The sequence below is a fragment of the Panthera uncia genome, chromosome A2 (genome assembly GCF_023721935.1).
Source record: "Panthera uncia isolate 11264 chromosome A2, Puncia_PCG_1.0, whole genome shotgun sequence".
Lineage (NCBI taxonomy): Eukaryota > Metazoa > Chordata > Mammalia > Carnivora > Felidae > Panthera > Panthera uncia.
The window spans coordinates 78,343,179-78,356,964 of record NC_064816.1 but is presented as its reverse complement, the minus strand read 5'-3'; the positions used below and the strand labels follow the sequence as shown (position 1 = coordinate 78,356,964).

Genomic DNA, 13,786 nt, shown 5'->3' with positions numbered 1-13,786 from the left:
GTGGTTGGAGCTCTGGGCCACCAGTGGCATGGATGACAGGGCATGGACAGGGCTAGTGGTCAGAAAAGAGACCAGAGAGGAAAGATGAAGGTAGAATCTGAAAGCCAGCAATGTGAGTTTAGAGGAGAGCATCCTCTAGGATTTGCAGGTCAGTGAAATAAACAAGACTAGAAGTGGATATAGACAGAGGACTGGCTGGTTAGAAGAGGGGCTGAGAACCACGAGAGACACTGCAGAGTGAGGGCCTCTGTCAGCAGCCAACACAGTATGGCCTCAGCACTCCATCCTTTTGTGCCCTTCTGTGAAGCATCATTGCCCTTATTCTTTAAAGGCTTGGATGGCAGCGTCTTAAGGCACTGTGCAGTTCCATGCATTCATCACACCCTGCAATAGGTAGGCAGTGTTGTAATTATCCCCATGTTTACAGAGAATACAGCCAAGGCTCACAGAGGTGAGGTAACTCCAGAGAGGGGCAAAATTGAGATGTGAACTTGGGTTGCCACACTCTGATGATCATTTTCTTGCCAGTATATTCCTCTGTGAGTCCCCAAATCTCTCCTAATTTAACAAATTTCAGAAAAAATGGAAATAAGATGGGCTCTCCAAAGTTAAGAATCTTGTTGAAAATATAAAGGTGTTGAAGGGGAGTGCATACTCATTGGGGTAGACTTATAGGAGTAGTTAAATGTAACTGTAATAGAAATATGCCAAAGTACAAGGATGTGGAGAAAGGAGAACTGTCTTGCACTGTTGGTGGAATGCAAACTGGTGCAGCCACTCTGGAAAACAGTGTGGAGGTTCCTCAAAAAATTAAAAATAGACCTACCCTATGACCCAGCAGTAGCACTGCTAGGAATTTACCCAAGGGATACAGGAGTGCTGATTCGAAGGGGCACATGCACCCCAATGTTTACAGCAGTGCTATCAACAATAGCCAAATTATGGAAAGAGCCCAGAAGTCCATCAACTGATGAATGGATTAAGAAGATGTGGTGTGTATACATACACATATACACGCACACAGGAATACAATTTGGTGATGAAAAAGAATGCAATCTTGCCATTTACAACAATGTGGATGGAACTGGAGGGTATTATGCTAAGCAAAATAAGGCAGAGAAAGACAGATATCACATGGTTTCACTCATGTGGAATCTGAGGAACTTAACAGATAGGGGAAGGTAGGAAAAATAAGATAAAAACACAGAGGGAGGCAAACCATAGGAGACTCTTAAATACAGAGAACAAATTGAGGGTTGATGGGGGTGGAGAAAATGGGTGATGGGCATTAAGGAGGGCACTTATTGGGATGAGCACTGGGTGTTGTATGAAAGGAATGAATCACTGGATTCTACTCCTGAAGCCAAGACCACACTCTGTGTTAACTAACTTGAAAATTAAAAACTAAAAAAAAAAAAAAAAAAAAAAAGAAATATGCCAGAGTACCATAGTAATACAGAGGTAGTGAGTTTTGCCTTGGTTTTGGGGACAGGTGAAGGAGGGCTTTGTACAGGAGGCAGTGCCTAAGTTAGGCCTTGAAGGATGTGTAGTAAAGTATTGCTTGAAGGATGGGCAGTATCACCATACTCATTGTGGAAGAGATAAAGGTAAGAAGCATGGCATGAATACTTTATGGCCGATCTGGGATTGTTGCCCAATACCCCTCACCCCTAGGCCTGAGTTCTTTCCTTGGCCTCACAGCTGCTGCCTTTGGTAGTAAAGTCCTTTTGTCTGCAGATACCTGAGTGGATTAGGTGCAGAATGGGAAACTCTGAACCTTCTGTTAGCCTAGGTATTGATTTGTGGTAGGTGTGGCCTTGCCTTCAACATCCCTGGCCTATCTGGCAAACTAGGGACAAGAGTAATATTGCTTATTATAAAATGGTTGGAAAGAGTAAGTAATGAAATAGTGCCTTAAATCTTTTCTGGAAAGGCTTTCCATGTATATGTGTTGGGGATCAGGGACTGCGAAAAATAAACCGTGGCAATATCTGTATGTATTATAAAGATAGAATATGCAGAATAATAATGAAATCCAGATATAGTCTCCTTTAAAATAGTTACTTATTTCTAAAATCTCTTTGCCTCTTTAGGTAATTAAAGACTCTGGTCATCTCCCGAGAGAGAGAGTAGCTGAGGATTTTGTTTGGGCTCAATGGGATATGTCAGAGCAGAGATTATACTACATTGACCTAAAGGTAAAAATGAGTCCACTGGCCTCCTTTCACAGGAACAATTTAATTTTGACATTATCATTGTTATAATTACTGCATTTTCATTAATGGGGAAGTCAACGAAGGTTTATTAAAAACGTGAAAAGGTTTTCATCACTGTTTGCTTCTTGGTTGCTTCCTTTTCACTCTCCCTCTCTCTTTTTCTTTTTTTTACTAGTGTTTTTATTGTTTTTTTTAATTGTGATTTGTCATTTATCCTGTTTTTTCTTCTAGAAGTCAAGGAGTATTTTAAAATGCCTCCAGTTTTCTGCTGATGAGAAGTTTAACTTAATGGTAAGTCTAGAGAATGATGGGACTATAGGAAATTTTATAACGCATGGCCTCCTTTTAAAGAGAGCTGTTATCAGAAAGAGCATCTTAGACTTCTTGTTGCATTAGTCACTTGTATGAGCAAGTAGCACATTTCTTGCCTCTTAAGGCTTCAACTCTATAATATATACAATCAATATAGGTGATTAGAAGAGCACATAGGAAATTTCTGCTAACTGAATGTCTCTCATTAAAGAAACAAGTATATAAGTGAGGTCTAGTAGAAGGTAATAGGAATTATCTATAGTAGATAGCTTTAAATAATTACAAGTCATTTGACCCCAAAAGACTTGTGAGGATAGTGAATTTGAGTATGGAGTAAAATGTCAATGAGAGTGTATAGTCTGATTAGTAAAAATCTAGCATCACTCTTGGCAAAGCCATTTGGAATGCTAGTCTCATGAGGAGGAATTATAAGTATATTTTACCTGTGATGGATAGAATGTTATTCTTCTTCCCTAGGATTAATATTGGTGTCTAATATAGATTGATATCATACTGTTACAAGAATTTCATTTACTCCTCCTGCCTTTTTTTTTTTTTTTTTTTTAAACTCATTCTCCTTCTAAAGACACCCAGTCTTTCCCTCCGTACATGGTCATCTGTGTCTTGTAAAAGTCTACCCCTACTGACTGGACTATTTATGATACTCAGATCCAAGGCAAAGTTTGCCAAGTATTAGCCCTTTAAGAAATAAATATACACCAAGCTTGTGATTGTATGTAAACGCCAGAATATTTCCAGTGGACTTCCTGTGCTGTGGATTTAGGAGATAATCTCTGAAGATAATGATGGTTAAATAAATAGGTTCTTCATCAAAAGGCAAGCACAGCATTGTCAGACTTGCTCTGGGCTCAGAACTATCAACGCTTAATGTTGTTTTTTGGTTTATTTTCTCATGATTTTTTTGACAGTTTGAAGCACCCTTGGATATAACATTAAGTGACTCAGGATTTAAGTAAGTTATTCATAGTTTACAACTAATTTTTATAGACACTTGTGGGCAGAATGTTTATACTTATATTTAATCTGTGGTATACAGATAAAAGGACAGTTCAGTATTCCGTGTGTGTGTGTGTGTGTGTGTGTGTGTGTGTGTGTGATTTTTTAGATTTCTGTCCTCTATAGGGAACATAAACGACTTTGTCAAGCACAAACACAGGGTTTTTCATGTAAAGTCAATCATATTGATTTTTGTAGCCACTTATTTCTGTAGGATGTTTCCATTTATTTTGATCTGTGGAAGTGCTCTTCTCCCTGTGATTCAATAAAAGGATTTGATGAATCAGGGAGGGCTGCATTTAGAATCCAACATCAAAACCCTTTCCTTGTTGCCATCAAAGAGGATTGTAGCTCAGTTTTATCTGTTGTGTTGCTATTTGTTTTCCTTTTTACACAAAAGGTGAGCTTTTTTCCCCCCAGACTATTTACACATAGTAAAAACATGAACACTTTTGAAAAAATAGGCAGAAGCCCACTAGTGCACAGAAGAAATGAAAGTTGTCTTGAATTAGACTACTGATAACCCTAAACTGTTCTATATTTCAGTAGCTTTATTTCATCACATAGGAACACTCAGTTGTACTTATTTTGAAACAGTATATGCAGCACTCTTATTAGAAAAAAGTTACATCACTTTCAACTTCTGTTTTTATGTATTTTTTTCTCTATTGCCAGCACCATGCCATTTCTGTATGGTAGGTTTTTTTTTTTATTTTTTATTTATTTATTTATTTTTTTAATTTTTTTTTTCAACGTTTTTTATTTATTTTTGGGACAGAGAGAGACAGAGCATGAACGGGGGAGGGGCAGAGAGAGAGGGAGACACAGAATCGGAAACAGGCTCCAGGCTCCGAGCCATCAGCCCAGAGCCTGACGCGGGGCTCGAACTCACAGACCGCGAGATCGTGACCTGGCTGAAGTCGGACGCCCAACCGACTGCGCCACCCAGGCGCCCCTTTTTTTTCTTTTTTAAATGTTTGTTTATTTTTGAGAGAGAGGCAGAGCGTGAGTGGGGGAGGGGCAGAGAGAGAGAGGGAGACACAGAATCCGATGTCTGGTCCGAAGACACAGAATCTCATCAGCACAGAGCCTGATGAGGCATTTGAACCCAGGAACTGTGAGATCATGACCTGAGCTGAAGTCAAACACTTAACTGACCCACCCAGGTTCCTCCTGGGTTTCTTTGTTTGGTTGTTTGTTTGTTTGTTTTTTTATCACGTTTTTAAAGAACTTTTTTTTCTTTTAATTTTATTTTTTATTTTTGTAAATTTACATCCAAATTAACTAGCATATAGTGCAACAATGATTTCAGGAGTAGATTCCTTAGTGCCCCTTACCCATTTAGCCCATCCCCCCTCCCACAACCCCTTCAGTAACCCTCAGTTTGTTCTCCATATTTGAGTCTCTTCTGTTTTGTCCCCCTCCCTGTTTTTATATTATTTTTGTTTCCCTTCCCTCATGTTCATCTGTTTTGTCTCTTAAAGTCCTCATATGAGTGAAGTCATATGATATTTGTCTTTCACTGACTGACAAATTTCACTTAGCATAATACCCCCCAGTTCCATCCATGTAGTTGCAAATGGCAAGATTTCATTCTTTTCGATTGCTGAGTAATACTCCATTGTGTACATATACCACATCTTCTTTATCCATTCATCCATCAATGGACATTTGGGCTCTTTCCAAACTTTGGCTATTGTCGATAGTGCTGCTATAAACATGGGGATGCATGTGCCCCTTGGAAACAGCACACCTGTATCCCTTGGATAAATACCTGGTAGTGCAATTGCTGGGTCGTAAGGTAGTTCTATTTTTAATTTTTGGAGGAACTTCCATACTGTTTTCCAGAGTGGCTGCACCAGCTTGCATTCCCAGTTTTATAGAACTTTTAAACAAAAAGGCCCACATTATCTACTTAAATTTCTCAGGAACAAGTCTCTACCTTGGTGGGTATGTTATAGCAGTTACTATCCTTTATGAGGGAACTTTATTTTTTATTTTTATTTATTTATTTTTAATTTTTTTTTTAACGTTTATTTATTTTTGAGACAGAGAGAGACAAAGCATGAATGGGGGAGGGTCAGAGAGAGGGAGACACAGAATCTGAAACAGGCTCCAGGCTCTGAGCTGTCAGCACAGAGCCCGACGCGGGGCTCGAACCCACGAACCACGAGATCATGACCTGGGCCGAAGTCGACCGCTCAACCGACTGAGCCACCCAGGCGCCCCTATTTTTTATTTTTAAAAAATTCTTCCTATTAAGGGTGTCTGGGTGGCTCAGTCAGTTAAGCATGAACTCTTGATTTCAGCTCAGGTCACAATATCATGGTTTGTGGGATCAAGCCTTGCATCAGGCTCTGTGCTGACAGTGTAGAGCCTGCTGGGGATTCTCTAACTCTCTTTGCCCATCTCTCCCTCCCTTCTTCCTCCCTCTCTCTCATAAATAAATAAATAAATAAATAAATAAATAAGAAAGCAAATAAATATGAAGCAATTAAAAGATTCTTATTCAAGTGTAGTTGACACACAATGTTATGTTAGTTTCAAGTTTACAACATAGTCCATTATTCAATGCTCCCTGCGTTAAGTGAAAGAGGAAACTAGTTTTTTTTTAAGTTTATTTATTTATTTTGAGGGAGAGAGAGAGAGCAGGGGAGGGGCGGAGAAAAGAGGGAGAGAATCCCACACAGGTTCCACACTGCCAACTACAGAGCCTAACATGGGGCTTGAACTCACAAACTGTGAGATCATGACCTGAGCCAAAACCAAGAGTCTGTTGCTTAACTAACTGAGCCACCCAGGCACCCCAAGAGAACTAATTTTTAAAGGCATTCACAGTTTCTTATGCTTTATGTTTTTAGACTTGTAAACTTTGGATGTGATGATCTTCAAGACCAAGAGAACTTATCGAAACACCTGACCCTGTGCGTTTTTACCAACCATACAGGTAGAACCAGGATTATATTTATCAATTTATTCAATTATACTTGAGTTCTACAAAAAATTTAGTCATTGTTTAGATATATGGATCCTTAAAATATAATAGAGCCACAATCTTACATAAGTGATCCTATGGATATTTATACAGTGTATCAAATTATCTTCTCCACTCCAATTTTATACATCTGTTGTCTGCATAAAGGAAGCCACAGTCAGCAGGGTTATTTTTTTGTGCTTTTTAATAGAAGGGATGGATTCGTATGTAATCAATCTACATTTTCTCACCTGTTCCATCTTTTAACAAATGTCATACAATTATGAGGATGCTTTTTGTGTCAGGCCTACTAATATATTTGGACTCTAAACCTATGTACCAGGCTGCTTTAAGAGCCGTTCTAGAACTTACTGAGCTAGCAATCAAAGCTTGACATAAAGTTTAGTGTACTGTAAGCCTCTACAAAGTCAACACTAATAACTAAATTTGATAGCCATTTTTAATACCCTTGCTTGAGTAGACAGTTACCACTGAGTTAAGTAGCACTTGGAATAAAACTGTATTCCTTTAAAACCAGATTATGTGGTATTCACTAAGCCAATGTTTATGGAGACTTACCGTATGCTAGGTATTGGAGAAATGATGATGAGAAAAAATGACCTAATTTTCATTAGTAAAATCCACTATTTGAATTTTAGACATTAAATAAGTGCACACAGAGTATTTCAATAGAATCTTGATAAACTGTAGGAATTAGGAAGTCATGAGAGTGTATGATAGAAGGTACTAATATCTTCAAATATGTTCTAGTTCAGCTAGTCTGTCCCTGTGCTCTTACCCTCCAGCACGTTCTGTCTTAGTCCTGAAAAGTGTCTGCTTTCCCACCTCACTCTTAGTCTCTCCCAGTTTTTCCTGTTCATCCCAGGTCTCAGGCACAAAGTCCCTCCATAAACCAGTCTTGAGAGTTTAGGAAGGCAAGGATATTTCATGTGAGACTTGGAGGGTGTAAATGAGCTAAGAACAGTGTGACTGAAGTAGAGGGAGCAAGGGGGAGAGAACTGTGGCGGAGAGGTGGCTTGAGCCAGGTTACGTAGGGCCTTGCAGACCATGAACGACTTCATATTTTTATCCTGAGTCTAAAGTCATTAAAGGTTTTTTTTTTCTTCTTTTGACATTTTATTTTGAGAATGCCCAAACATTACAGCAAGTCTCAAGGACAGAATGAACATTCATGTACCTTTTACTTAATTGTATCATTTACAGTATTTGCTTGATCACTCTCCCCAAACACAGGTACCATTTTCTTCCTTTTGACTAAGCCATTCAAAAGTAAGTTGCAGACACCCTGACAGTTTACCAGTACATTATTTAGCATGTATCTCCTTAGGTTAAGGACACTCTTTAACATAACCTCAGTTCCATTATCACTGAAAAAAATGAATTACACTAATCAGTAATAATTTCATATTCAAATTTCCATAATTATTTCAGAAAAGTTCTATATGTGTTTAGATTTCTATATATGTTTGTATATGTGTTATATATTTGTGTGTATGTATAAAAATGAATATATGTTGTGTGCATAATTTTTAAAGTCAGGATCCCATCAAGATTTGTTATTATATTTGGTTATGTCTTTGTAGTCTCTTTTAATGTAGACCACTCCCCTCCTCCTATCCTCTGTCCCCACCCCCTGTTTTTTTTGTATTTTTTTTCCCCTACAACATTGATATTTTGAAGTGTCCAGACCAGTTACCCTGCATTCTGGATTTTTCTGTTTCCTTGTGGAAGTATTTAACTTCTTCCTCTGTCTTCCACATTCCCTGTATGTTGATAATTAGACTGAAAGGCATCATTACACATAAGTTAAAATTTTTTCATAAGAATACTTCATGGGTAATATTGTGAAATTTACTCGCACCAGATCGGGAGGCACATAATGTCAGGATGTCCTACTACTTGTGATGCTAAGTTTGGTCATTTGGTCACGTGGTAACCACTGCCTGTCTCCCTTAAAAGGTACATTTTAATCTTTGCAGGAGTAACCTGTGAGCTATTGTAGTATCATGCGACTGCCTTAGTCCCCAACAGCTTTTTACTTGGCACTCCTTGATGCTCCTTCACTGAATGTTGTGGTTTTTAAGTTTTTATTTATTTATTTTAAGAGAGAGAGAGAGAGAGAGAGAGAGAGAGAGAGAGAGAGAGAGAATTCCAAGCAGGCTCTGCACTGTCAGCATAGAGCCCAACGTGGGGCCTGAACTTACATACCATGAGATCAGGACCTAAGCCAAAGTCGGACACGTAACCGACTGAGCCACTTAGGTGCCCCTTCACTGAAGTGTTTTAAGCAGGCAGTGATGTGATTAGGTATGTATTTTTAAAAGATCGCTTGCTGCTGTGTGAAGAATGGATAGGAGGCAAGAGAAAAAGTAGGGAGATGAGCAGTTAGGATGAGGTTATGGTCGTACATTTGGGAGGGGGATGGCTTGAACTAGGATGGCAGAGGTGGTAATTTGGTGGGTTTGAGATGCATTTGGAGATGGAACTGAGAAGACTTGCTATCAATTAGCTGGAAAGGAATGGTTCTCAGGTTTCTCACATGGGTGAACAGTGGTGCCATTTACTGAGGTATAGTGGTTTGGGTCAGGCTTAGAAAGAGAGATTGTGAGGGTTGTTTTGGACATGTTAACTAAGAGATCTGGGACTTAGAAGAGAGGTCGGGACTGGACATGAATAAATGTGGAAGTCATTAAGTCTGCAGTTGGCATTTGAAGTCATGGGAGGGGTATAGGGTCAAAAGGGAAGAAGTTTAGGAATAAGATCTGAAAAGCAAAATATATAAAGATTGGGTGGAATATCCAAAGAAAAAGGAAAAAGAAGGTCTGGAGAGAGAAGGGGAAAAGCAGTTGTTTTACTATAGCAGCCAAAGGCAGAGGGTTTTACAAAGGGGAAATTGGCTAACTGTTACTAGGCAGTGAGCGGTGGAGTCCGTGTGGTCTGGCAGCATGGAGGTTGCTGTGGGTGATTGCAGTGAAATCCTGGTTGTGCTGGGTAGTGGCACATGGGAGGTGAAAAAAATCATAGCAGGTATAGACATGAGAGGGGCAGCAGCTAGAAGGGGTAGCAAGATTTAGGGAGTATTATTTTTGAGGATGGTAGAGACTCCAGTATGCTTGAATGCTTACATGGTATTTAGTGGCAAGAGAAAAGATGACAACACACAGCAGAGAGGAATCTTTGGTAGAATGAATTTGCTCGGAAGGTGGGAGGTAACGGGATCCTGAGCTCGTGTGGAGGGACCTGGGTAGGCTCTTCCCTGGTGCTTTATTTTAAATCTGCCAAATATAAACAATCATTTTAGGCTTTCATTCTTTGAAGCTTTTATTCCTTTTCATTTTATTCCCATAGGAATTTCTCATGAACAGTAGCAGCTATAACTTACAGATGGGTGATCTATGATGTTTCTTATTCAATAAAATGTTGGGTTTATCTGCACCAGAAGGGGAAGAGTCTGCTTTTTTTCCTTTCCCAGCAATGTCTAGGACGGTAGAAAATGAGCCTTGTTCTTCACAGTCAGCTTCGAAATACAAATAAGCCTGTTTCAAATGGGATACGTCCTGATGTAAGATGCAAACAAGCCAGGAAGCATCCTTTTAGTTTTTAACTCAAGCTGTCACCTCATGTATTTCCCAAATTTCTCTTGTAAAAATGATTTTTCACCTTTGCAGTTACCAAACAAAAGCCTAGTTCAGTGAAGTAGGAATGGAGAAGGGAACAGATAGTCTAATCCCTATATGGCTCCCTCTGTACCAGAGAGCTTAATTTTCCTCGGGTGTGGAGACCAGAGAACAGGGTTCATGCAGTGAATGCTGATCAGACTCAGGGTTGTAAACAAACCTGATCTTACGTCACTGATGCCATAATAATATTTGGTGTTCATTTGTCCCATATTGGTCATTAAGAGCTACTCTGTCCTTTCAACATTGCTTGTTACATGCTCAAAAGCATCTATGTCCTGAATTTTCCTGCCCTAAGAAATGAAATCCACTACCTTCTAAGGAATTAGAGCTGAAAATCTGGATGATGGGGGTGCTCATGAGCGGTGATGGTGGGCAAAAGTGCTGCCACTTATGTATTAAGATTGAGTTCATGCAGATTTTTTTAAAATGTTTTTAATGTTTGTTTATTTTTGAGAAACAGAGTGCAAGCAAGGTAGGGGCAGAGACAGAGGGAGACACAGAATCCGAAGCAGGCTCCAGGCACAAACTATCAGCATAGAGCCTGAGGTGGGGCTTGAACTCACGAACTGTGAGATCATGACCTGAGCCAAAGTTGGATGTTCAACCGACTGAGCCACCCAGGCACCCCATAATTAATGCAGATTTTTAAAGATAGTTTATAGCAGGAGGGTAAATCAGAGACTTCCTAAAGCAGTGAAGGAAGGAAAATATTCTTTTCCTAATAGTCCACTCTATAGCTGTACTTCAGTCAGTGGCTGTATTCTTTCTTGTGCACCACCTACTGGGAGGTAGTGAGGGGTGAAAAGTGTAAATTCTCTTTTCCTGTTCATATAATTGCAAGAGTTGCCCTTCACAAGTTCCCAGAATTAGTCTTGTGTTTTAGCATTTTATAGAGCCTTTTACAATGAGATAATTTCCCTTGGAAAACTTTGCCCATAATAGCTTTCATTGTCCAAATAGTTTCCCAAAGGCTAGCCAACTCTGAGATTTTATCTTCATCATTGATGAATATTTATTAAACATCTCTTTCTGGATACACCATTAAGAGCATGCTTTGTTTTTTTTTTTTTTTTTTTTTTTTTGAAACTCTGACTTCCCCCAAGTGAGTTCCCCCAACTTGTAAATAGCAGCAGAATCATTCTGGAATAATCATAATCGCAGCTAACCTTTATAGCCAGACATAACTTCTTTGGCAGAGCTTTATACATACATCTCATTTAATTCCTATGTAAGAACTATATGAAGTAGGTTCTATATTTTCTTTTATAGATGAGGAAACTGAGGTTTAGAGAACTTAATGTGCCCCAGGCACATTTTAAAAATACTGATGCCTGGGTCTCACCTTCAGAGATTCTTTCTCAGTTGATTGAAGGGGAGGTTTGAGAATCTGTAAGCCCCAGGTGAGTTTAATATGCTTTCCAGGTTGAGAATCAGTGCTCCATTGCTGTGTTGTCCAGTATGGCAGCCACTAGCCACATGCTATTTACATTTATTAAAGTTAAACAGAAAAGAGTCACAGTAGCTACATTTTATTTAAAAAAATTTTCCCCAAATCAATACAGCTTTTATTGCATCTTTAAAATTCACAAACAAGTCTGATAAATTGTCTGGCATCTTGGTATTTCTGTAGCTAGACAAGTTAGATTTTATTCATCAGCCTGCTGAACTGTTCCTTTTTCAGAAACATAGATACCATCCAAAAATTTTCTGATATCCTTGTTTTTATGTAGGTACATTTTAAGTGCTCGATAGCCACATGTGGCTAGTGGCAACCAATTTGGACAACAGATATAAAGCATTTCCATTATCAAAGAAAGTTCTATCCATGGGACAAGCTTCACAGAGTCGGTGCACACCCGTGTCACCTTGCTGTGTCTTTATTATTTTTCCCACCTTTGGGCTAGGGAAGGGTAACTAAGCCACAACCTAGTAACTATTTGGAAACGTTTGCTTATGAGATCTGAAGATGGCTCCTGGTGAATGTAATTGGGTACATTTATTTTACATCTCACTTCAACTTTCTGCAAAACAAGAAAAATGATGACCTCCATTCTCTAAAGGATGGTGTGGAGGATTTTGCTAGAAGGGGGGGATATCATCTTCTTTATTGTGGACATTTCATGTTCATGCTACAGGATAGATTCCTACAAGAAGAATTTGGGTCGACAGGTGTGAATATATTTAATCCTCTGCCAAACTGTGTTTCAGAGAGGTTGTAGCAACTTCCTTCTTATTTGAGAATGTTTTTCCTACTGCTCCCTTGACAGAATTGATTATCATTTTAAAAACTTTGCTAATTTGAAAGAAAAAATATGGTGCCTTTAAAAAAGATTTTATTTTGTAATTACTAGAGAGGCTAAATTTTTAACTATGTTTGCTGAAAATTTCTTTCTCCTTGTGATCATAGAACATAAAAGGACAGGGTAAACCAGTAGTTTTTTGCTGGTAGTATCTTTACTTTATAAAAATAGTCCAAGTGGTACATAGAACTTTTTTAACTGTTATAATTACTATTTTTGTTTAAGCTTTAGTATAGTGTTACTTGGTTTCTTAGTCTGCTGTAATTTTAAAGAAAAGTTATTATTGTATACTCAGTAGCCATAACAGTAATTTTACATCTAGTAGAATTGTTACTATTTTTATCTGATAAAATTACTCTTTTAAATTCTTTTGTACTTAAGATATTGCAATAAAATGTACTTCTAACAATATGGTGCGGTTTTAAATGTCATTAAAAATAGTCACAAATGATAAATATTATAACAAAATTCTCATATATGTCTTTGAATAGCCTTCTTAGAGAAAATTGGCGCTTTTTTTTTTTTTTTTTTTTTGGCCACCCTGATTCTTTGACAAAGGACCTAGTGAAGTATAACAGAGGAAATACTGCTATTCACTGAAGTAATGATTGAATTTACATGGCTAGCTAATTGTAGTTCTGGGACCAGAACCCAGGTTTCCAGATTCCTTGTTAATTAAGTTCCTTTCTACCTGGAAATCTCCTATTTTGGGTAATCACATAAACATTAGCATTGGAAGTATCAGTTTCTGTATAATGCCCTCAATGGTAGGTCTTTGATGAGAATATCTAGTCTATCCACATAGCAACAGCTGCTAGAGATGATGGACATATTACACACTGAAGGAGGGGTGAAGGCTGAGGGTGTTCTGGAGTGATGGGGTAAGTAAAGGCAGTCAGGGCTCATCTGGGAGGACTGCTTTGTGCCACAAACTCTTCTTTGCCCTTGGACCAAGGCTCTTGGTGACCCAAATATGTTTGGGTATGGTCCAACACACATTTGCTTTTATTGGCCCAGTTTGCCTTCCATTCCAGATAACAAAGAAGACTGGAAACTTTATGTAAAGAAGAGGTACATTTTTGTTAAACTGGGGTCTATAGCTATTAGTAATGGCCTGGAAGGCAAGCTAAATAAGAGAGCAGGGCAGTATATGTATATTAGGAGAATCTTATGAAGCTTTGTAAATTTCTCTAGACACTCATGATTTCATATGTAGGAGTGTATCTCTATTCATTTTCCTATTCTTTAGTAGCTCATCACAATACA

At 38.5% G+C, this 13,786-nt stretch overlaps 1 protein-coding gene across 15 annotated transcripts in view; it reads left to right on the top strand.

Moving 5' to 3' along the window:
• GSAP (gamma-secretase activating protein) overlaps nucleotides 1-13,786 on the top strand; it is a 158,891-nt gene that overhangs the window by 34,715 nt on the left and 110,390 nt on the right. For 14 of the 15 annotated variants that reach the window (XR_007460248.1, XR_007460247.1, XM_049642842.1 and 11 more), the window contains exons 9-12: nucleotides 2,094-2,198; nucleotides 2,448-2,507; nucleotides 3,458-3,501; nucleotides 6,407-6,492. Coding sequence is in view for 13 of the 15 variants with exons in the window: in XM_049642842.1 (XP_049498799.1) it covers nucleotides 2,094-2,198; nucleotides 2,448-2,507; nucleotides 3,458-3,501; nucleotides 6,407-6,492 (295 nt within the window). In the remaining 2 variants the exon portion in view is untranslated. The remainder of the gene's footprint in view (nucleotides 1-2,093; nucleotides 2,199-2,447; nucleotides 2,508-3,457; nucleotides 3,502-6,406; nucleotides 6,493-13,786) is intronic. The other variant, XM_049642840.1, reaches the window with a different exon arrangement.